At 34.1% G+C, this 26391-nt stretch overlaps 1 protein-coding gene across 3 annotated transcripts in view; it reads right to left on the bottom strand.

The window, feature by feature from the left end:
• The window catches only part of LOC122404937 (1-phosphatidylinositol 4,5-bisphosphate phosphodiesterase epsilon-1-like), a 231231-nt gene that overhangs the window by 5977 nt on the left and 198863 nt on the right, over window positions 1-26391 (bottom strand). For all 3 annotated transcript variants that reach the window (XM_043409383.1, XM_043409544.1, XM_043409459.1), the window contains exons 12-18: window positions 19352-19634; window positions 18423-18631; window positions 16967-17262; window positions 11801-12027; window positions 9114-9341; window positions 8355-8579; window positions 4937-5240 (exon numbers count right to left, since the gene is read on the bottom strand). In XM_043409383.1, the coding sequence (XP_043265318.1) occupies window positions 4937-5240; window positions 8355-8579; window positions 9114-9341; window positions 11801-12027; window positions 16967-17262; window positions 18423-18631; window positions 19352-19634 (1772 nt within the window). The remainder of the gene's footprint in view (window positions 1-4936; window positions 5241-8354; window positions 8580-9113; window positions 9342-11800; window positions 12028-16966; window positions 17263-18422; window positions 18632-19351; window positions 19635-26391) is intronic.

Here is a 26391-nt window from a genome sequence, read left to right as displayed (position 1 = left end):
GACACGTATCGAGAAAATTATGAAGACTCTGCGATCGAGAAGCAATTCTCAGTCGTCTAATTTAGCGTAATTTTTTTAATTTGGGGAAACCCTGCTCGAGGATTCGATATCGTATCTTTGTGAAATGTAAAATGTTTTAAATTACGCCGCTGAGTCAAAATTATATATTCGATTCGTTTTTAGTTCGTTTAGGGAGACGATATATTATCGTAGGTCAGGAAATATTAATATAATAATTGATCCTTGCTAGTGGTTTAGTAAATCGATTTAATTGGAAATGTATACGGCTAGTCTAAATTGATCTATTTCGACGGGTAGAGAAAATGAATCAGCGACAACGAGCGCATAGTGTTTGCATATATTTGCATAATAGAGGCCACAGACGTAACGATTTATTCTACAATGAGTCGTGTCTCCAGTTGCAATGATAGTCGTATGGCAGCACTGCACTGTCATTCGACACGACCACATCGTCAGGTTGTACACACAATTATCGTTCAACCAGTCGTATCGACGTTAATTGAACAAATTATTGTACAAAGAATCGTTACCTTAGAATCGATATCTTGTGGAAATGTTTCAAAATTGGAAGAAAAGAAGGTATACATTGTAAATTTATTTCATTCGTTACATTAAGATTGTTTAGATTGAGGTTAATGAGGCATCAAATATACCTTCACAAGATCTAACGATTTATGATTATAATTATGATTATTTTCTTCAATTTGTATTTTCATAAAATATCTATCTCGAATATAAAGTCCCAAACGCAATTTCGTTAATCTTGATTTTCGACTCATTTTTGCATCATTGTATGTAAAGAACAATTTCATAGCGCTTTTATGGAACACAATACACCGTTCAGCGGCAATTAATCGAACGATAAGAAGTAATTAAAACGGATGAAATAACGGGAAACCTTTTTAGTCTGCGTATTAAAGTTAAGCCATGGCTCGAAAACATTTAAAAACAACGACTTCGATGTTCCCTAAGTTTACGATGGATGTTGATTAAAGTTTTCTATTTACATCGTATCTTTCTGAATTGCATGTCTACGAAGTCGATACAAGATCAGAACGAGATCGCAATAAGATTGAGGACAGATTGGAGTTAATAATAAGCAAACTTAAACTTGAGGAATCGGTCGTAAAAAGCTTACAAAATTTCTCGTAACCGAGTACTTAATCGATCATTTGAATAAATGTTGAAAGTTACATAATCTTCATTCGAAGAATTTCCTTTAAAACTAAATACTTATTAAATATAGTATTGCTTCCATTTCTATTATAATTTATTATGGCTATCATACGACCTACAACTATATTATACTCTGTCCATTGCTAGTAATAGCACGGACGAGGTATACTAGTAGGCCTTACATCCAATGTATTTTTTCCGCTCATAAATTATGATGCATTAAATATACGCATGAAATTTCAGTAGAAAATTCTTAGTCAGACATTATATTTTCAAGAAGGAATTTTTTTCTCGAAAATGTGTAGGATTTCGGGGGTATGTCTATTCACCAAAAATGAATGTAATTGACCCCCGCAACCAGATATAATTTTTTTAGAATCATTTGAAACTTTTCAATTTCGCCGAATTTCAGTGGAATCATCATTCATGGTCAGACATTATACTTTCAGTAAAGAATTTTGTTCTCGAAAATGGTTAGAATTTCGAGAGTATGTCTATTGACCAAAAATGATTGTAATTGATCCCTGCAATCGAAAATAATTTTTCCAGAACGATTTGAAATTTTTTTTTCGCCGAAAGGCACCTACCCTCTGTCGATTTTTCTTAAAAATTCGTTTTTCATTTTTAACAATTTTGTTTGACGTTCTACAAAAAAGTTGTCTAATACTTTTTGTAGGTATCCATGAGCTCTACTTCAGAGAAAAGTTTCATTGAAATATATTCACTATTGTAGAAGTTATGGCTGTTTGAAAATTGGGCCACTTTTATGGGGTTTTTCTCACTTTAAGGTGTCATGGAACAACATTCCGAATAATTTTAGAATTTCTACACATTCTTCACCAAAATACGAGTAGTTTGCATTTTGTAACATTAAAATCCTCCAATCCGTCCAGAAGTTACAATCTTTTAAAGATATGCATGAAATTTCGGGGAAAAATATCATGTATGGTCAGACATTATATTTTCGGTAAGGAATTTTTTTCTCGGAAGTGGGTAGGAATTCGGGGTTATGTCTATTAACCAAAAATAATTGTAATTTACCCTCACAACCAAAAATAATTTTTTCAGAATGAAATAAACAAAAAACAATGTCGATATCTATTGGTTTTTGAGAAAATATACGTGAAATTTTAATTGATTTTATGAGTGAAAATAATACGAAAATTAAGAATAACAAAATTCGGTTGAAGGTTCGTATTCAAGTTATTAATTGTTGAAAATACGCATATACGGCGTCGAGAATGAGGGACTTATGCGAGTACTAGTACCCGGACGTCAGCTGACTCACGAATAATAATCACAGGGACGCGTGTACGAGCATTTGAGTGACAGTTGTAGGCGAATTTGTATAAAGGATATTCGCTCTCCCTACTCGACAATCCCATAGGACGGATTTTGCCAGGCTCTTGTGGATTTTAGCACGTGGACAGGTTTAGCCCTTTGCGCTCACTGTTATCGTTACGGCGGTATACATAATATGCACCACAAATCAGTTCGAATTTTATTTATGACGAAAGAAACCAAATTGACAAATAAATAAACGCAATTTAAATTATAACCTTTTCAGTTATACAGTCTTCAACTCTACATATTATTTCTAATATTACTATTACTATTAAGTCTGCAAATAAATCCGGTGCTTTCATAATTAATCATCTTGACTTTTCGACATTTTTCATTTGTCGAGAAATCGATGACCTACCACATTAAAGTATGTTTAAAGTGATAAAGGATCGATCAAATCTGGATTAAGTTTAATGGATGGGTTCTACTGGTGGAATAGAATGCTCATCTTATTATAGTGATCATAAAACGGCGTTTAAAGGACGTCTAAGTTTACCGACAAATGCTCCCGGCGGAGTGCTTTAATAAAATCGTTGCTGTCAAGAGGGTACGTGGAAAAAGGAATGACAAGGGTTCAAATATCGATCGTGACTCGAGTGGTGTCGTTTTCACGGTTCAGTCCTCTTTTTGGGACTTTCTATGCGGAAATCTTGGTCCTCTTGCAAAAAGGCAATGATCCAGCGAACCGTTAAGCACCTAACGAGGTTCGCGTTTGGGGTTGTTTCAATTCCACCGATTTCAGCACTTTGCGTGTGGTTTGCTGGTATTTCAACTACACCACGAATGATTAAATCTTGTGAAAGAGGTCTGTTAAACTCTATGGAAATATGGTTTTGCCCAGAATATACAGATTGGATATTTTAAGAGGATAACGATCCAAACTATCAAAGCTGGGTCTGCCACGTATGAAAACAGAGTATTCATCGTCTGACATCGAGTCGATATAAATTAATATTTAATATATAAAACAAATATTTTAACGTGTCAAATTTCACAAATATAATGGAATTTTTAAAACTATTATACAAAAAAAAATAAAAAAATTTGTTGAAAAATGTGTTTTTAAAAAAAAACTTTGAAAAATGTGTCGAAACGATTTCAGGCTATATCGTTAATAATGATGGAGATTAGAAGTGTTATTAGTGTTTTAACATTCTCTATTTCGTGTAATGAAGATTCGGTATATTTATAATGAATTTTGAAATGATGGAATGACCAGAATTCCGTTCGAACAACGCTGTTACGCAAATGGCAGGAAACATATTGAATAATTTGAGAAGATTATATTATCACGAAAAGTTTGTAGCGACCGGTCGTGCGCACATGGGAAAGTTTTTCTCTCGTGCAAACAGCCCACGTAATTTACGACTCTCGTTCGTCGAAGCTGTTTTTGAGGAAGATATTTTCCAGACTCGCGTATCGAATGCGTTTAGTAAATTCTTTTTCTAAGTCCCTCAACAGCAAATAGAGATCGTCGTAAATTAGGGATTTCCAGAGGACACTCGACGCGTACCCATCGGAGTTTCGCCAAGTGGGCCCAGCGCGGGTGGTCCGAAGGAAATCTTGCAGTGAGGGCGCAACGTCGTCCCCCTCAATCACCACGCCGTTTCGAAAACAAGCACGCCGTGGGCGTAAGAAATAGGCGGTGATTTGGGAAAAATAAACGGCCCTGATTGGAAAGGCCCAACGCGTGGGGTTAACCAATCAGGGTTGTTTAACAATTTTGCCAGTGCGACCGAGGGGTCGACATGGAGACGAGCGAAGAATAACTACACTTGGTTTTGCGCGCTCTAACCGAAAACAACGGAAAAATAAAGAAAGTCTTGTCACCCCACAAAAAGTGTTTTCCTACAACAACCTATCCCAACAAGTTCAAAAGTTTCAGAGTTCAAAGCTGATGATATTCCATTGGAAATTGAATAAAGCAAAAATTGAAGAATGTCATAGAAATGACAGAAATAAACGCTACTCGCTCCATGATCGTCACTTGACATACGTATATTGGGAAATAACGAAGATTAATAAGTTGGTTTTCTCTGTGTTATTCGGGGGAATACAAATAAAATCCATGTAACATATTTTTACTAACATCGAAGATTAAATTTTAACGAGCAAGACAAATTTAGAAATCGATATTCCGCCTAAAAAATGATTTTCATTTCTTTGAGCGTCTTTAAAATGTAGTTTTTACTGAAACGAGAAGTTTGTGAAAACAGTGTTCCAAACATTTCTGGTTTACTGGGCTTTAAATTTGGATCGAGCTGGAATGATAAAGTTAATTAAACGTCAGGGAGAATCTAAGAAAGGACGTAGAAACGATTGGATTTTGTGTTCGTTAATAAAACAGGATATTTATAGTTACGCGGGCTCGTAATAAAGAAGATGCAAGAATTACCATCGATATTATCATCCTCGTCGTCGTCTTCCTCGTCGTCATCGTCCTCGCTGAAATATTCAACGACGGAAGCAGTGTTTACGTCAGTACGCATCTGTTTCATTGATGATGCACGATCGGACATAAGCATTTTTCCACGGTGACACAAGGGAGCGTGTACCAGAGGACCGGTGGGATCCATCACCAATTTCTTGTTTTTGATCAATATTCGATAGCGCAACTGCGATGGCGACGGCAGCTGAGGATCGTCGCCGAAATCGGTTTCGAACAGAAATTTTGTTACGAGTTTCTCTCCGAACACCGACTGAAACAGCATCGATATATCTATCTTAATTTCTTTCTAAAAAATTTATTCAACGCCTTAACTATCATGTCTATTTTTCATATTTAAAGGCGCATTTCGCATTTATTGAATTTTTGAAAAATAAAAATATTTATTAGTTCGATGGTGCACTCGTAATTTGATATTATTCCTAACGACAATAATTTTGTCGAAAAATTGTAATTATTAGAATTCTTTGGCAGTCAAGCGTTAATTATAATACATTTTTTAATTTCAAATAAATCTTTATCTACTTATTACATGAATAATTTATATAATCGTTACTCGTGATTTACAGTGTTTCCATAGAATTTTACCGAATAAAAGTTTATTCGAATTTTATCAAAACAATGTACCTGAACGAATATTTATTCTTTATGAGAACATAAAATTATTTGTGCCTTTGTGGTATGTACATATGTGTACTAGATACAGGGTGTCTCAGGCACGAAATACGAAAATAAAAAATGATGTTCAGCGTACAATATTGTTGAATACAATGTGATGGCGAGCTTCAATGCATATGGAAAGTTTGCAATTGTATTCATTTCAACCACAATGTATAGTTAGTACTATCACGAGGTACATATTATTGAAGTCATATTATATGCAAGACTATAATACATTGGTATTCAAACTGCAACTAAGTAGATAATGCTCTCATCGATTCCAATAGAAATGCACAAACATGGCTTATGGATCAGAATATTCAAACAGCTAATCGTATTGAAAATTTATGGGGAATGGCTGACAATTACATTTGTCAAAATGACAAAATATATTGACAACTAAAAACAATGATGGTAAACTAAATAAATCTAACAAAAACACTCATTAATAACATAAAAAAGAAAATACCAATTCACCGTAACGGTGAAGTAATTGACTATTAAAAATTATTTTCGCTGTAATTAGTCGTTAAATAAATCGTTTCCCATAAAATGAATTTTTGTCAGAGTTACAAGTTTTTACATTTAAAAGGAAACGATTGGTCTCTTTTGTGTGAGCTTTATTTTTCAAATAGCTCTATATGTAGAAATTTAGAGACTTTACCTGAACTCTATGATCATTGTAAGCTAATTCAGCATTATATTGAAACCACAATACTAGAATAAAAAATGCAAGCAGCATTTGTTGGAGAAAATCCTTATGTCAATAAAGTATAGTAATATATTGACAGACGTTAGCGTGTATTATTATTTATTTACTCGTCCTCTGTTATTAAAATTAACTTCCTCAGTAAATAAGTCGTATTCTCTTTGGAAATAACTATTTTATGCTGATCACTTTTGCATCATTTAATGCCTGCTGCAAAGCGACGCGGTAAGGATGGAATATATTCCGGCTGAATATTCTCGAAACGTGTGTTGTGGTGTCATTATAAATGTCCTTGTTGAGCATGAGTCACAGAATCCCGAATCACCCCGCAATTCGGGTGTCATCGATTTAGGTATCTTCCATGGTATAATCGTACCGCTGCGAGATAATTTTGCCTAAATTCTACCAGTATTAGTAACGTATCTGCAATGTCGCTGAACATATAATTTTCCATTGTCCATAACAGTCATCACTTCGTAGATAAAATTCAAATTATTTTCTTTAAATCCGTCTTTAATTTTCAAAATTTTGAATTTTTAAAAATTAAACACGTACCATTTTGTATCAAAATTTAAAGAAACAATGAATTTTCTACAAGTATTAAGTTTTAGTTTTCATTAAGAAAAGAAAATTATATCAATTTAGTACAACAAAAAAGAAAAGAGAAACAAACAAAGGAACTATACAAAAAACTCTGTGCTTTATCATTATTTAATTTTATTTTTAAATTTATTTTGTTAATATATCCTATAGTAAATTCTCTTTATTAAAATTGTTATATAAAATACTTTTTTGTAGAACGTATATTTTAAAAATTATTAGAGATGGACAGATTACGTAATTCACTCTGTATATTTGTAAAAAAAGAAAACTATATCAAGTTAGAACAACAAAAAACAGAAAAGAAATAAATAAAGGAATTATACAAAAGACTCTCCTTTAAATAAACCATTTTAAAATTTTATTTTGTCAATGTATAGTAAGTTCTCTTTAATATCGTATAATTCTTATATGAAATACTGTTTTGTTCAACGTATGTTTTAGAAATTATTCTGGGTGGACATATTCTGTGATTCATACGGCAGTCAATGAATTAAATAGCGTGGGAGGATGGTTTGTGTAAAACGGTTGCACAGTTTAGTTTATTCGAAACAGAAACAGAAACTAGTATTTATTTATTAAAATTGTAACGTATCAACAGTGGTCGTATTGCGGCAACCGCTGGTGCTTTATAATACCGAACGGTAAAAGCGCGATTGCTCTGCTTGGCACTTAAACGGTTAATTAGTTGACTGAAGCATGAATATTCCTGGCAGATGTTTCTGAAAATTAACACGTTCCAAGCATCCGTATCGTAAATCCAGCCTTTGAAACGTCCTGACAAAACTTTTATTAGAATAAACTTTTATTTGGATCAATTTCCATCCGGATGAACTTTTATTTTCGCAAAACTTTATTCATAACCCGCAAATAAAATGTTATTAGTTAGACATTATCCGGACAAGTGTCTGTCCGGGCACGTTATGAATGAAGTAAGTTTGTAAAATGTTTCGAGTGCGTGAAAACAGAATTGGGAGAAATATTAAATTGTACGACGGCACGGAAATTTATTCACTGAATCTGGAAATTGCGATTTCAATAAGAAACTTTTCCAATTTGGAATAGAGAAGAATTTATGGAACAAAAGTTTCACTGAGTATTCTTAATTTTGTAATTGTTTTTGTGAAATAAAGAATATAATAGTAAAGCATTCTAAGAGTTTCTCACGTTTTTAAGAGAGTGAAATGAGTTTCTTTTCTTTTTCACCTAAAAATACTGCAGTAATCGTAATCAGTGACAATCGAAATTTGGAATAGTTTTAAAATTTTCCCTCGACTTAATAACAAAATAAATACAGTTTGTCACTAATAACGAGATGATGTGAAGGAGATTATAAGCGATTTTTGTGACAGAATGCATGTAATTAAATGTTCAAACACACAATTAACAAGAACATACTTGAAAGATTTGAGCCATTCGAGTCTGTTGACTCTGGGAACAATGATTCTCGATGGAGAGAATCACAGGATAAGGAGAACTGACGAAAGCACTTCTATCAATCGCTTCTACCACTGATCGAAATGGTATCTTGGTAGTGAAGGTGTGTCCATGGTAAATGACAGGAGACCCATCATCGCCATCCCAACAATCGAGTTCCACGCACCTACATCCTGTTTGCAATACCTAGAACACGAACTTATTGTCATATGAAGTATTTTACGTACAATGGAGGTACTATAAAAACCATTGCATTAACAATATTTCTGACAAGTCGATTCATTTACCATTTGCAGTATTTTTCACATTTTTAACTTAAAGGCAACGTTCAAAATTAGAAATGTTACACGTGGTACACGTATTCATCGTAGTTAAACCGAGTCTTTGCTATGAACAATATTAAGTTTACACTATGACAAGTTATATTATTAATTTATATCCATTTTCTTTTCTAAGTTTAAAAAAGTATTATTTTCGAGTTAATTGTGAAAACATTGTATTTGGTTTATTCAATAATATAAGTGACGTAGCCCAAGCAAACATTGTTTAGATTTCTATTTAATTAGTCTTTAACGTTGTTTGTATTCAAATATTTCTTAAAGAAGTTCTTTGTAAACTTAAATATCTGAATTCAGAAAATTAATGAACGATGTTAGGAAAAATATTGAGAAATATACGAAGATTGTTGAAACTAATTATTAAACGAAGAAAAGTTCTTACTTGGGAATAAAGCTGCACCGAAGATTCTCCTTTCAGTTGATGGCCGGTTAAATAGGTGTTATGCGAGCTAGCGATGTAATACTGGGACAATGACTGTTGCATTTCAGTCTCGGACGGCGTCGCATACTCGTTTGGGAAAGCATAATTGTCCTTGTCCATCATGTACCTCGCAAAGCCCTCGAAAGACAAACACCATTGTGTACGTAGTACTGGGTCCGGTTCGTGTCGCTGGAATCAGAGCAAATCGTCCTGGTTGATTGTGTTATCCCGCTATATCTTCGTATGTGTATTGCAATACAATGACATAAATTCGTTACAATAATTCATCACTGACAGACACTACCGAATACCTCGTGTGTCTTAGTAATTAATGGCATTGTTATAAAAGATAACTCGAACGAATGAGATAAGTTCTTTCTGTACAAACGAGGGTGTTATGAATTACGAAAGCGCGAGAGCCAACGTTAGAAGCGGCAAAGCTTCCCCTTTAAAATGATTTTTGTTTCATGTCTTGTTTCGTGTGTTTTCTCTATAACTGAGCCACTGTTAGAAGCAGTAAAGCTTCCCCTTTAAAGTGCTTTTTGTTTTATATCGATTCGATGTTTCGTTTTTGAGATATCGTCGTGTAAAGGAAAGTGTAATTTTTTAGTTTCTACTATCTCTGTCTCCGTCTGACGCGTCGGACCTCCTTGTCTCACGTTGACCCACTAAACGAGTGACCGAGTAACGTAGAGCGCGAATCACGTGCGGTCAACGACCTTGACAAGGCTGTATTAAGGAAGTTCATTGACCTCGCGAAGTAAACAAACGCTTCGAACCTTTATATCTCCGGAACTAATTACGCTATCGACTTGTACGACCACTCATTTTAAAGGGCATTTCATCCCCTATTCGATGAACGTAACAACTATTTTAATTTATGCTGCCTTTTATGTTTATTTTAAAATTTACTTTGACGCTATATACCCAAAGGAGTTGTCAGCAGTTTTAACGATATTATAGGCGTTAATTGCTTCGTGAAAAGGATCATCCTCATTTGTGATAAATTCTTCTCGTGATGATACTTCTTTGAAAATATCTTCCGTGGTGTTCGATATTTCTTTCGAATCTTCCGTGGTGAATATTAAAATAAAGTCAATTTTTGTACAGCGTATTTTATGAATTATTCTTAATACTTTTACACTAGTGAAGTACTAATACTTGGAACAAAATTGACACATTACCAAACTTGATATTAATGTTGCTACTTATAAACGATGTGTTTTATTTACATCGTGACTGATTCATACGATACATGACGATCGTCATTTAAAGAATACAACACACAATTCGTAGATGGTTTTAAAGTAATTAATATTATCTTAGTTTATATTTTATTTATTCCAGTATTTACATAGTAACATACATTTAAGATTCGTCCATCTATACTGTGTGTATAACTTTGAAAGAACTACGTTTTAGTCAATTATTGCTCAACTACGGGAATATTTATGTGTGTGAAATGGGTCAAAATATATAGATAAAATATGTTCAATATAAAAATGTAATAAACTTGTCAACGTATGGAGGAATATATCAACGCGTTTGAACGATATTTTAAATATGCGAGAAGTATACCAGAACCTTTGTTATTTAGTAGTTTTAATTATAATTTGAGGCGTAATGAACCGTGAGTATTTTTCCTATAATAGCCGTCGTTAATTCGCGGTGATTATCGGCTAAAGTTAATTTACAAGCGGAGGATGGACGAGTTCGGCGTCGTAAGATGGAACTGGGGCATATTTGAATTTCCTCCAATAATTTATCGTAACCTCTTTTGTTTTACCAATAATTTTGTCCCTCAAAATTCCACCGATTTGTAATATGGTCTTGGAAATAATTTTCTCTCTTAAAATTCGTTTATAAAGGGCGTTATCCAAGTGTCCGGAATCAGTTTCGCCCTCCTTGACACATATTTTGAAACGGTACAATCTAAAAAGATACGTATTTTAACATCGATGTTCAAAGTGAAATTTAAAGGGCGAGATAGACCCTCATTAACTGGTAAATTGTCATTCTATAACTGTTGAGTTTCACATTGATTAATTTCGAATAGGTCACAGATGAAATATATTTCAGGAGAAACGCGTGTTATTAAACGAACAAATTGTTATTAAGAATTACACCGGCCATAGTGAACATTAGCACGTTTCATATAGTGATTTCGACCAATTATTTCTACAATATTCAGTGTATACAGTTATAAAAGTTGACCTGAAATAATAATGCGTTACAAAATAATATAACACAATTCATGTTAAATAGAGTTAAACCACATATGCATGCAAAATCGAGTTTATAGTTTAATCTCTCACGTTGAAAAATATAAAAGTCTTAATTATTTTCAGTAGTATCGAACCAATTTAATTAATCTGTTTCTATTATTTTGGTTCAGAGGAGCCTGCAAGCTAATTGATATAGTAAACTTTTATTTGATTGTAGTAATTTTATTCTGTCCTTTTCTCTTAGTTCTAACGACGACGAAAATATTTTTGAGACAGAGAAAATCGACAGAAATAGAAGAGATGGAAATTTTCGAAATATCAATAAAGTATTACGTTAAAGTACGAACAATAGTTTGTAATGTTTGTGCCGGGGCATACGAGCTTGAGGAAGGAAAATAAATATTATTATAAAACTTTCAGTACCTTAACGAGTGCTTTGATTTCATCGTCGGTTAATTTCTCTTGTTGCCGCGACTCCAAGAATTTCGTAAAAGTTGCCAGAGTGATCACTTGGGATTTAGAAGTGTCCACGCCAGAACAATTGTTAACGATGCTAGCGGCAGCCACAGCGTCGAAAACCTGCTTCTTCTGAAGGTTGCTGCTGGTTTTATATTCGTGACAGTCGATAGAGTTGTTCCTCGTCAGCAGACCTGTTCAACAATTTCCCGCCACATATTTATATTTGCACTATACTGTCAAGATTTATCAAGTTGCAATTTGAGAATCATTGAAACATTCAATAATAATGTTGATCGATAACTAAACGTTAATATTGTTCAGTAATAGTCTAACTAGCTTATAAAACCACCTCCTTCATCGTCGACTTAACTCAAAATAAAATTATGAAACTATGTAATACGAAGTAAAATGTTTCAATTTAAAATATTTCAATCATAAAGTTCAAAGGTTTCTTTTGATTAATTTTAGACAAATATTAATGAAGTTTTCGAATTCCCAAAAGTACATAGTAAAAATATTATAGAGTTAAAACCTGATAACTAACTAACTATATTTAAAACAATTCGTTTCAAGTATACAAGTCAAAGAAATAAATTTTAGCAAAAACTATTAGTTCACCGTGGAGTATGTTTACACTACTCGACGTCCTGTTGCAAAACATACTTGACGTCCCTTCAAAGGATTGATTTTAATGGCAGGACATGTGCGACATTGTCATCGAGCACGAATTGAAGTTTATCGAGCGCTGTCGAATACAATATGAAAGAAACGTGGCTACTATTCTGTCCACGTTTGAAGGCAAACGTATAAAATACTTGTTTCCATGTCAAGTGATCGTTTCCAATAAGATATATGTATGTGTAAGCATTACTTGGTTAAACACAATGTTTTTAGAATAGGATACAATTATATTTGCTAGCTCGACATTTGTTCAAATTAAGTGTATACTGTGGGTTCAATAGGATTCTTGTTATTTTACAGAACTTCTAATTAAAGTAACGTTATTTACAATTTTTCAAACATTAAGGCTTTTCTATTGTAAACAATATTGCATCATGTAAGTTCAAAGTGTCGGTGACCATCATGTCAGTAAATGTGTTAAATTGTTGTTGGTTATTAATTTTGTAATTTGAATACGAACATGTGTGCTAGAAGTAGGTTTATATGGACAGATTTATTGTAGAACCAATCAGGTCGTGAATTTTTCCAGGTGCCAACTTCTCAACTTTGCACAGTGCATGCCAACAAGGTGTTAAAACAACACTGACAAATTAATAGGAGAGGAAAAAGATGTTAATGGGATTATTTTGTACAAATACATTCTGATTACGAGACGTTCAGTTTGATTGTCGATAATTGAATTTCTGGAAGAAACACGAAGACTCCAACTCGTGGCATGTTTCTTTGTTTCTAATATTAAAATGTTACTTTGTTGTACGAATGGTAGTTCATAAAATTCATTGTTCTGCAGAAACAATAGAAGTTTTGATAGGTTTTGGACTGACCGGTGTGGATACATGGAGCTTGTAATCCAGTGTCATGTTGGTTGTCCGCACTCTGTGCGGGTGCGTTGAGTAGGAGTATCACCATGTTGAAATCCAATTGGAAGGAGGGGATATATGCTGGTATAGACAACAATGCCTCGGTACAACAGAGCTACTTCATGGTCGAATCACACTTAACCCTTATCCGGATTATGGTGGTCGTTGCGGACCCACGCAATTTTAAACTAACAATGGTTAAATAAGTATTGACATAATTATTTGAAGACTCACATAGTCTATTACCTTATTGAGTCTACGAAGAATGAAATTTCTTGTCTGGCGACAATAATATACGATAAATTGACGTAACTATCGTTATCTGTACCTAAATCTATTGCGTAGGGTAATTGCAAGCTTCATTTTTTAAATTGAAACGTTCATATCTCTGAATAGCCTTCCTCAAATTCAATAACAACCACCCAAACAATATTCTTACTATGTATAGTTGAAAAGTCGTAATAATAACTCGTAGATATTTATTGATATCGTTTATATTCTTCGAAATAATGGGCCATGATTATATTTATTAGAAAAGAATGTCGAAATAGAATTTTGAAAATAGTATATTTCTATAAAGTTTTGAAGATGTTATTGATATTGGAAGAATGCAATAGAAATTATCACCAAGCAAGCGAAGTTTCTAATAGAATAAAAATTTCACACGACATTTTTATAATTAAAGTGGTGTAGTAGTAATTGTAATTAAGTGTTGCAACATTTGAAATGGAGGTAAGTGCACCACAAATCAGGATAATGCTATTAACGTATTGGATACAGTTACTGTAAATCCAGAAATTATTGCCCCTCAATTACGCAAGGAGAATGGAATCAGTTGCAATTCAGTCTATTCTATGTACATATAATGTCCTCGAGAATGCCCAAATTGTATCGGACATTGCCGAGGCGAACAAAAGACGTTTTATGGTCATTCCTTACTTGTGATCCATCATATAGATATAGAATGATTCTATTAACAGGACCGAGTTATTTTATAAACGACGATAAAAAAGAAACCGTGGAGGAAATCTCTATTATTTATTAGTGAAGTGCAATTATATACTTCTTTTAAATGCATTTTTCTGATGTTTTTGTATAAATCGATTCCTGAGTTCACTCTGTATGTAAAGCATATAGGTAGGGTCATAAAAAATTTTATATTTCGAAAGATATTGTTTCTATGGGATTTTCTAAAACTACTGTTTTGATAAATTAAAGAAAAGAATCTGTAAAAGTATAACAAGGAAGAAAATATCTGAAAAGTAACTTAAAATATATTAATGAAAAATAACTTAAATCAAGAATTGAAGTAAAACAAAATATAGTGTATTACCTGGTCAAAACACGTCGAAAAGAAAACAAAACGGTTATTATACATGTTGACAAACATATGATCATCCACGACTGTTAAACCCTTCATACTATGTCTACTTTAGTATGTGGAATGGGTCGAGATGAAGACAGGAACCGGATCGAATCTAAAAGTATAATATATTGTAAAAAAAACAGTAGTCTTTGAGAAATAATTTTGATTTAATTCTATTAAAACTATTAAAATTGTATACTTTTGACGAGTATCGTTAAATTTTGAGAGAGCTGTTCAAAAGTACTTTTATGTATTATTCTATTTTAAAAATGGTGGAAGCCTTTTACAGAATCAATTAAATTTGAAATAATCAATCATAAAGAAAGTAAAATCTTTTATCAAAGTTTTAATTTGTGTCGAATGATTTTAAAAAAACCTGGAAAGTGTAGTTCAATGCGCAGATAAAAAATATAGAATGTTTGTTACACTTCGAACATTTAAAATCAAATTATAGAAAAACCATTTCGTATAGTGAAGAGTTATGGACTTTTAATTTCACACAGTCCGGAGTTTCGTTTCAAATTGGAATATTTGTTACTGTCCGCAAAGTTACTGAAACAAAATTCGGTTAATAAAAAAGTCGGTTTCGATTGTTTGAAAAGGAAAAAAAAAACGAGAAATGTGGATGGATTTCGCGCGAGCTCACCGCGGATAACAAAAATCGACGGTTAGTGCCTGACTTTGATAGGTCGACGAGAGAATAAGGATTTTCTGTATAAAATCGTCAGTGGAAACGAGAAATGGATTCTTTATGATAATCCTAACCGCAGGAAAGCGCGGGCTAACCAAAAACATCGACTGGAAAATAGAGGTGAATTCAAACGTGGGACAATGAGAGCTTTTACCTCCTTCGAGAGTTATGGAGTCTTAAAAGAAACATATTTATTATTTATTTCACACTAAATTGAACAAACAGGTTTAAATATGCACTTGTATAAGTAAATAGTTAACGTGAACTCGATTGTTGAAGTTACTGTTGGGTAAGAATAATAATAATGTAAATTCTAAATTAATTTTATATATATTTTATATTTCGTCCACCTTGTTAAGCAAGGCTTTTGATCTTTTAAAATTTTAAATAATTAAATGACGTCCATCGGTTAGACAATAAGACTCTACAAAATAATTTTCTGAAAATTGTTCCAACATTGAAAGTCAAGAAACAAAGAAAGTTCACAAATAAATGAGATAAAATGAAATAGCAATTTTGGTAATTTTTATATCATCCTTACGAAAACAGCAATTGTTTTTAATTCTTGTCAATAGTATCGTACGTTTAGTTTTAATTTCCAAATTTTTTTTTTACAAATTGCCAACTGGCTCGTGGTAGTTACTCGCCATCTATTTACGCAATGTTGCACAACTTCAGTAGCAATGAAATTCAGACCTTAGCCTTGCTCCACGATATGGGGCTACCACCACCACCAGGATGATCCAATCTCATCAGCCGGATCAGGGGACTGGTGACTGAGCACCCTGTCACCCTGAGGCTTGGGAGGGACTAGAGGATATCCTATCACCTCTTCCGTCAGCTCCAATGTGCCATTTAAGCCATGGTAAGGTTTTCGTGGCACTATTAGCACCACTACTACTCAAGATATCCTAGCATTGCTTAATTAATACATGTAACAGCCACGAGTTTTCAATGTGCACCCTTTGTGTTGCAAATATTGATGGTAAGATAGCAAGTCAATAAGTCAGTCATTAACCCAACAAAAATTATGAAGCAACAAGAAAAAAATAAAAAGTAAACGTTTTAAATTTATTTTCTAGAAAACGAAGCTCTGTCCTTATCATGTATTCAGAGTTGGGCAAATTTTTAATACCTCTTTCAATTCTAGAAATAATCAAAATTCTAGGCGGTACCCAATTGGAATTCTGCAAGGTATAATCGTTCAATTTTTAAAATTCCATCCCTTATTGTTAATTGATACTACTCAGGAAAATTTTATACATTTACATTTAACATTCCATGTTATGAAATGCAAGAATTTGTTTACATACTCCCACAATACCTTTGTTCGGGGCTTAGTTATCGATTTTTCGTGTCAACAATTATCAGTTTCACTCTCCAATTTTGATTCTTTGAACTACCGATGATATTGGAACTCGTGTAAACAACGTTACTTCGAAAGAACTCTATTCAGCTGGATTTCTGGGCCATTGTGGGCCACAATGGCGGAAGGTTAAGGTGGAAGGTTAAGGGTTAACGAGAGTACCAACCGATTCTTTGCGGCGTCGCGTCGCTGGTTTGCCTCAACACCGGTGGACGTATGTTGAAGTCTCTCAAGGAACCGTCGCTCTGACTGCGACAAGTGATCGCCAGTTGGCCGAATAGATCTCGTAAATCCTTCCGTGCTCTCAGGCTGAACGAGCGGAACAATGCGACGAACTCAACGAAGTTTAACTGAGTTTCGTACATTATAGAAGTCGTACGTGCCTTTACTTGCCATGGCGCTTCCACTCCGCCCGACACTCCGGATCCGTTCTTGTCCTTGTCTCTCGTCACGCATAATAGGCTGTGCGAATATAATCGAACAAAAAAAATACGAACACGCTTAGATTAGAATCCCATTGTCGCGCGGAATCGTTTATGGCGAATGTTCTGGCGTGAAGCGTTGCGACGAAATCAAAAAGGCATGAAACGTGTCTGATAAATCGCAGTGCAACCAGCCAGCGAAGTATGAAAAAAAGCAAATAGAAAGTGTAGAATAAAGTCATCGGTGGCGAAAAAGTAATCCCGAATGGAAAGTTCGCTCCGTACGGAAGTTCAGCAAGCGTTAAAAATAGGAAAATGCAGTCTATGCAAGCTTTACGTGCTATTAAAAGCACGCAATTGCGCTACCATTTATTAAAATTACAATATCGAAACCGTGGAAATTTTCAGGGCGAACTCTGAAAATTTTTCTACTTTCTATCGACTGATTCTCGAGTTTCACTATTTGTGGAGTTATTGTGGAGTTTCACTATTTTCAATTTTGTTCGACTAAACTTAAAATAAATTGCCTGAAATATTAGGTCGTCCTATATGCTCGTTTTGCACTACAACTTGAAGCAATATTTCAAACATATAATGGAGTTTTACGAAAAACAGAAGAAAACTTCTCGTTCGACCCTCCCTTTGGCAAAGTTGTATCGTCGTTAGAAAACTTTGATTTTTTATTAAAATGTAGTTCAACATTCATTACAATATTGACATTTTCAAATTGTTTACTTAATACACTAATAAGCCTGGAGATTGTTGCATTTGATTTCTTATAGCTTTAGGTATTATTATATGTTAAAAAAAATATTTCATTTAGATATTCGTGACTTCCAAATTTCGAGCTTTGCCACAACATCTATTCGTTTCAAATTTCTATGAATCATTGATATTAGTATGTTTAAATTTTCAGAAATCCCCTGAGCTGACTTTAGCTTGTTTTCCATTAAATTAGAAAGTTTATCCTCGTCAATTTCAGGATGTCGAACGGCACGAACTTGAGGGATGACCTGATATTTGAAAAAAGAAACAAAGACACGTATTTTCGCTTTTGTTGTTGCAATTTCAAGAAACAGTAGCGCGCACTTAATCGATAACGCCGTGAACGCCAAGAATTCTCGAGCCCCGGACCAAAGCGTTCGACGGTTTCGCGTCCTTTGGCGCGTATTCGAGATAGAAAATTATTGAAATCCCTACCTCTGAAAGCTGGAGTAAGGCAAGTTGGAACTAATAATTCGTTCAGCAGAACCGGGAGGACTGCGCGGGGGAACTCGATCTCTGCTAGACCGTGGAGATGCCGGTATGATTTTCGTCAAGGATTCCCTGCTACCCGTAATCTGCCGAAGAGGGGCCGCTGATAAGCCTCCATCCGAGGACGAAGAGTCATACTGTTTTAGGCTCAAATCCTGTTCCAAACAACCACGTGGTTTAGTACAATCTTCACATCAAAAGGTACTATATGTATGCTAAATCTTCACATTAGTTTCTCTACACTTCTATTTCCCTTTATTCTTTCGTTTCGTTCGCTAGCTACAGTCTAGTGCTGAATTATTCAGACACTATGTCAGTTTTCGATCAATTTCACAAAAGCTCGAACGATCGTACGTCCAAAATTGTCTCAAAGTTACGGAATATTCAAAACATTTACAGAATTAGCCCCTTGACGTACGATTCAATGTAATTTTTCAATACTATTTAATTTTATGCAAATTTGTTCGTACAAGGAATGGCCACAAAAATGAATTTGTTTTACGAATATCTCGTCAATGTAAAAATGCGTTAATTTTAATTTATAAGACTTGATGATGAGTAGCCTCACGATTGTACAACTTGACATTAAGAATTATTACGACAAGGGGTTAATAAATTTCTAATAATTATTATACATTTCTGCTGATTTTCTAATTAGACTGTCGAGTGTCGAAGACGACCACTATTAAAAAAATTTAATTCAAGATACTGATGTATTGTTTCGGAGTTTTCGAACAAACCGGATGATGCACGCAATTTGAAATTAGTTTGATTAGCTGTTATTCTGTTACAAGAAAATAAGCTCGCGTGAGTGTTTGCTTCCCATGGAGATACGTTTTGCGGAAAAATTATCTGCTACATCGAAACGTACAAACCTTAGTTAACGCGTGAATATTGCCAATGGATTTCGTTTTCTTCCCTTTAATGTTTCGTTTGCGAAGGGTGCTACTCGTTGGCGAAAGCGTCCCGATGCTTTCAGCCATGGACCAATCGCGACCGCCGAAGGCTCTTATAGCGTCCGCCGTCATTGGCTCGAGACAAACTTCTTCGAAATAGAGCTGAAGGTACTTCTCTTTCAGCCATCGCGATCTACGATCGGTCAATTGTTGCTGTCGTTTCAGGCCTCGTAGTATCCAACAGAGACCCATGTACCAAATTCTAGAAAAAAAATCAACAACAATAATTAATTTTATATTTAACTTTTGCTGACATTTTTGAAAGCTTGAAATCGTCGATTTGTTATTAAGATTTTGTGTGATCCAGTATATTCTAGCGTAGATAATACTATTATTCTAGTGTATTTCATGAACCAGGATTTTTTTTAAATGTTATTTTGTAATAATTAACACAATGTTGTATCTAACGTATAATTTCAAGAAAAACGTATATCGTCATCCCTTAAACTGTTACATTGCACAAGTACCGTTTTCCAAAGCAGTCAGACTTGGGCATGAGCGTTAAGGGATTAACACTAAACCAAACGATCAGTCTTTCATTTTCTCTTTTACGAGGCAACGTACTTCTAATTTCTGCATTATATGTATAGAAAGTTGTTTTGATGCTTATTCGTAAGATAATATCCTTCTATTTTATATTAAAAATTTTTCGAATGTTCATCTAATAGAAGATAAAATGCCCTTGAAAACGAATTTTGTTCCAAGTCGATACCCTAGTTAGTTCTAGAAAAAACAACTATTTAAGAAAAAGTGCTAGCTAGTAATTACGCAAACATCCTGTATTTAAATTCGTTTTCAATTAAATAAACAATTTATGATCCAGTTTTATTCCACACCAGTCGTATGATCAATAGGAAGTGCTGAAACTACTTTGGGTATGTAAGGCCAAAGTAAATGTGAAAATAAACATAGAAGACAGCAAAAATAATAATAGCTCATATCTTCATTGGATAGAGTTCTGGAATCTTTATTAGTTCCGGAGATATAGCGATTTTAATTTCAAGTCGATGCGGTGGCTAGTTATGGAGATATAAGGGTCCCAAGTTTGTTTACTTTCTTACTACGGCCTTGCCAAGGTCGTTGACCGCACGTGCTCGCAGTAAAGAGTATACATTACGTCACTCGGTCACTCGGTTAGTGGGTCAACGTGCGACAAGGAAGTCCGATGCGTTAGACGGAGACAGCGATAGTCGAATTAAGAAAAATTACCTTTTACATAAATTACGATATCTTTGAAACGGAAAGTCCGATCACCAAAAACCAAAAGCCATTTTAAAGAGGAAGATTTGCCGCCGCTAACGGCGGCTCAATTATGGAGAAAACACTAGCAGCTTCGGAACTGCACGTTTCTAAAGTTTAAATATTTTGATACGCGTTGTTAGACTGTTTTAAGACAGTGGAAATTGAAGATTCTGTCCTTTCGTCTTTGCTATACATATATTTCCTATTTACATTGGACGCTAACCAGAATTTGATACCAAATTTTGTCCAGTTTAAGGGAGACTACATATGTTTTTCAGAAAACAAACAATAAGAGTACAAGTGAATATTGTAAAATTCATTGTACGTATACTATAAGAAAAATCGTGAAATTAAATTGGCGCTAAAATAATATTGTGTGTTAGAAATTCTAAACGAAATTTTATTCGATAAATCAGGATTTTAATGAATGTTACGTATTTATTTTGGAATAATTAAAATAAATCTGAATCGTGCACACTTAGATTTTAATTTTATTCCCTTTAATTTTAATTCGATTCCTTTCCTAGCAGTAATGTATTCGTGAATTTGCGTAGGTTTCATAAAACGGTGATTCCCCCGACGTATCTTGTTAGTCAAAATACTGGGAGAAAGCTTATCAAAGCAGTATGCAGAAAAAAGAAACGTTCTACTAATCTAGTGTACTGTATTTCGTTCCATAGCAAGACAATTTTATGTAGAATGCATTCCAAAACATTTTCGTATTTCGTCGAGTTATATATAAATTACTGATAAATAAAAATGATATAATATAGCGTTGAATATTTGCAATTCGCTTCGTATTCGTTTTGGCTTCGAGGTAAAGGTACGTACGGCAAATACACGGGAAATAAACGTCCAATTGTAGGCTACAAGCAATTTATTTCGCGAGCATACGTGTTAAGCGTCGTTAAGTGACAAATTTTAACTTGGTCCGACACCGTAGCCTGACACGTGGCTCGTATATTGCTTCCACTGCACCTTATAAAGTCGCGTTGATACATGATTCACAAGTTGAGAAACAAGACTCTGACTGCTGCTGTACTATAGACAGTAAACTGTCGTAAGTGCAAGTTACAAGTTAACGTCGCAATAATAAAGACGCGTGGCGAGTAAAATTGCTCATTTTCTCTGTACGAATTTTACTGAACATTTTTCTATCGAATTTCTCGAAGAAACCGGACGAACGATCAAGATTTTGCCCTGACTATAATGGAAGGATGATCCAAATAATAGAAACTGAGCATCGAACTTTATCGCTCACCAATTTTCTTTCTATCTTTTCGTTTGTTCATGGAATTGCACTTTCTGTTTGTTGGTTGACTTTCTACTTCTTCGGTTGATTCTACGGATGTAACTTCGATTACTCTTTCTTTGCATTTGCTGTTAGTTTGTAGACAAGTAGAAAGGAAGAAATTTTTCTCAAAGTACTACGTGAAGTATAAGTGGGAGATCGAGCGATACTAATCGTGACAGATTACTTTTCCTTACTTGCCCAAACATGGTCACAAAGATATTTTTTAAGGAACGATTTTTTGTATGACTCAATAATAATCAAATAAAGAAATTTTAAAATGAAGGTTTCAAATGATTTACTGTACTTATTTATTTAACCATTTCTTCCATTTTATCTAATCAATCTTTGCAATGTAAAGTGCTTCATATCGAAGTAACCAAATTACTAAATTATTGACACTGGATTCGTAACCGACATAAAGTTTCAATTATTCCCTGTGAAGTTTCTCTGAAACGCGTCGCCATTCGTCGTTAAGCATTCTAAGTAAGCATGGTAAATTACAAATCTTCCCGTGAAAGATTTCCAGAATGATTTATAAGCTGTGTTTCAAAGGCGTCTAAAGTGTTGTAAAAGATATATACGTTCCAGAGAAGCTTCAAAAGAAGTATCCTTGGTGTCAAGTTTCATGAGAAACGTTTCTGAAACTACGAGACGAAGTATAAATTTCTGTATCGCAAATTTTGTAATATTTAATTATTTATTAATATTTTCTCAGTGCCATAAGTCGGTATATTGAGCTTAAAAGGATCCACGATTTCAGGACAAACAATATATTTAAAATTTTGAAAACGTTTAATCAGATAGAGATTTACGTCGTTTGACAATGATTACAAATAAATACAATGTTCGAAAAACCTACACTCCAATCTTGTTTAAAAAATAAAAGCAAAATTCTTCATTATCAGAATTATTATTTTAATTTGTACGTTCTCCAAATATCACAAAAGAAAATTGCACGAGCATTTCTTGTTCTTGTATTTTGCATCACAACGGTGCATTGTGTCACACTTCGTTCAACGTTAGCGAGTTTTTAGTCGATAAAAAAATTCCAGCGCTCCACATCCATCCTACGGGTCGGATTTCTTTATTTTTCAAAAAAAAAAAATCGGCTAAACGTTCGTCGTTACGGAACGATACGAAACATTTAGAAAGCTGCTATTTTGGAACGGTTTAACAAAGGAAGACTTTCTGCTCCGTTACCTGGAGCGACGAAAGTAAATGGAAATCGTATTGAATAATAATTAATAATAATATGAAAATAGAGTTCTTCTCGTAAGCATCGAGACGATAAGATGTGCTTATTGTACTTAAATAGTTGAAACAGTATTTACTGAATAATTAATTAAAAAATGTTAAGTGTTGAAATATAGTTAATTTTAATAAAAACATTCTGGAAAATCGAGCAGTCCTTGATTGCATGTTTCCATTTCGGAGTTTGGTCCGCACATAAGCAAAGAGAGCCAATTTATTAGGTTTAATTAATTTAATGAGATGTTTGGAGAAGCATCTTGGTTAGGATGAGAGACTTATTGTTTGCTTTGTTAGAAAGACGTCGACAACCGACACGAGAGGTGCATATGAAATATCAACTACGGCATCAGTTTCTAAGTTGCGAAATCTTCGACTTAATTAATAAATTTCAAATAATTAATTATTCAAAAGCAATTAACCTTAGGGAAATTAATTTGGTGTTTGCCTTGGACGTACACTGAATGTTACGACTTCAAAGTATTGCTCTTTAATGTATGAAATTAATATAAAATGATAAATATTACGACACAGCAGAACGTCCTTTACATAAATTGAACTAAATTTAGGTGAAAAGCGTGGTTCTTTTTAGAGATACGTAGTATATTTATGTTATACAGAGTTTTTGAACCAAATAGTGTTAAATGGATTAAATATACTGCTTATTATAATACATTATTTATATATAATAGATTCTGAAATATTCTCTAGAAAATCATGCTATTTCCAATAGTGTTTACAAAACGTCTCCACAAGAAGATAAGGGAGATATATATGATTAGGCTAACAAAGAATACGATTTACATTAATATACTAATGTTAGTATTTCGTCTTGCGTGGACATGTGCTTTTCAAGTTAACGTATGCTTTTTAAATTCGCTCGCGCCATAAATACATAAAATTCGCAATCGATTTATGGGCGTGGATGATTTGTGAATTCAAATAGACGCGAAAATGATTGATTATGGTCGGATTCGTGGACTCACGTGGGCGTGGGAGCGGTCGATGACAGTTGGATTTCGAAACTCAGCGCGAGAGAGGTCGATAATAACTAGATTTATGAACTCACGCGAACGTGAAAATGGACGGTTAAGTGTTAATGTGGTTAACATGACAGTTGTTGTCAGAATGTCTATAATTCAATAATAATATTGATAGACATTCGACGTTTTGACCATAGGTAGATACTGGACATTTTCAGGGTAACAATTTAAAAATTCAATACTTAGTATTTATGGTGTTTAACATCTAGAGTTTATGAATCGTAAACTTAACAGTTATTATACATTGTTTTATAATACAGTTATTTATATACAATGTGAATAGTAAGTAAGACTTTCTTATTAGAAATTTCTTTATAGAAAAGATTGTGTATCAATCGTGATTTGATGTGAATATAACAATACAGATTTGTGTTATTTTACTTTCGTTTGATTGTAGGATATCAATGTGGCTGACATGAGTGTGCTCTATTAGTGGTCGAAGGAAGGCAAAGGAATTTCATCCAAGCTGCTTGATTTACGTGTTAGCCGTACCTGGCAAACATTTAAACAATACATTTCCATGCGACGAAAAGGCTACTTCTCTCAAACGTAGCGCCAAAATTATTCTGCAGATGAGAAAGTTGGGTAAACTCGAGTGAGACAAAGTTAGGGCAGATTGCTGTATGACTGGAAGTTGGTATGATATTCGAATCGACCAATCAGAGTTCCGAACTGTCTTCACCCTTCCTCTGATTCGAATTTCCCTAATAAATCGACCAACCTTTTTCTTACGGAAATGCTATCGCTCTAAAACGTAAACTAATATTTCTATTAAGGAATTTTCGTGTTCCATTTTAAATTAAATATTTTGTTACTCTATAATACTCCATTTCATATTAAAAGTAAGAGTGAAACAGCACATGGTGGGCCCCAAAAATTTAAGGAAGAGATCAACTAATATGTTTGCACAGAAGTTGGCAAAGATAGACGACGTTTAGGTATAGTAATTGCGTTTGGTAGGACAAACAATTATTTTCTGACCCACTGTGTCGCATAGATATATTATTATGAAAGGTACTATGACACAATTGAGCCTATTTAGTCCGTGGAAACGTATTTGTACACCTTAGTTGCACGTCGATTGAACGAGTTGATTTTCTGTAGATCTCATTTAGTTCTAGGCGACATTGAAAGTTCTGACCGAACAGGACCCGCATTTCTCCCAGAATTAAACATCTAAAGTCCCAAGTTGTATTACGTAGTTCTTCCTCTATTTTCTAATTGTTCTCCCGCATGTTCTGATTGTCCTGTGACTTCCCAAACGTTGTCTTTATCTTAACGAATTAGGTTTCTAGGCTTCTCAACTTGGTTTTCAAATTCTCAATTTCTGTTTTATTATGTCTTTTATCCAATTAGTTTGTCCCTTTCTGAAATGTTCCACTTGATTACACGTTTACCTTTTGCATAGCCAACGTTTGCTGATTCCGCCAGGTAGCTAGATGTTTGTGGACTTTTATATTTCCTTAAACATTGTTGGATTTACCAATATTTGCAAACTGCTCTTCGGACGTACAATAAAACCAGCACGAGCCCCGGTTGCTAGATTGTTTAACGATCCGACAGTTCTGCCATTCGAACGTTTTATTATTCGAACGGAGTATGTCTTACGAGTGCAGCATTTTCCAACGCGAATGGTAACGCCCCTGGGAGGCGCTGGAGACTTTTAAGGGGGCGTTAAAGTGACAACAAACTTTAGGAAGGCATTTCGACGCGTTTGGGGAGCATTAACACTTGTAAGTCGAACGCAATCACCGAAGAGCTTCAGTTTTATTTCATCGAATATATGAATCGCTAATTTTAAACCACCCCTGCTACACCTTTGACAAATAAATCGACGCCATATTACAACGCGACTGCACTGGCCCAACTTGCAATCTTCCTTTAAAATATTTCAGATGAAACTTTGAATAACGTTACTTTCATTGGGAATCCTATAAAATACCTACTGTTTAAAGTATTTTTATTTTTCACACTATGATTATTAACCCTTTGCGCTCCACCGATGATAAACATAATACAATACTCAATTCAAGTTTCATTTATGATAACACAAATTGAATTTAGGAAATATACGAATAAAATTTTAATTATAGCTACTTATACATTTTTGCGAGAAAGAGAATATTCTTTTA

The sequence above is a fragment of the Colletes gigas genome, unplaced genomic scaffold (assembly GCF_013123115.1).
Source record: "Colletes gigas isolate AHSC1104 unplaced genomic scaffold, ASM1312311v1 Colletes_gigas_Sc00001, whole genome shotgun sequence".
Classification (NCBI taxonomy): domain Eukaryota; kingdom Metazoa; phylum Arthropoda; class Insecta; order Hymenoptera; family Colletidae; genus Colletes; species Colletes gigas.
Note: the sequence above shows the minus strand (reverse complement) of the source record. Positions and strands in the feature narration are given on the sequence as shown.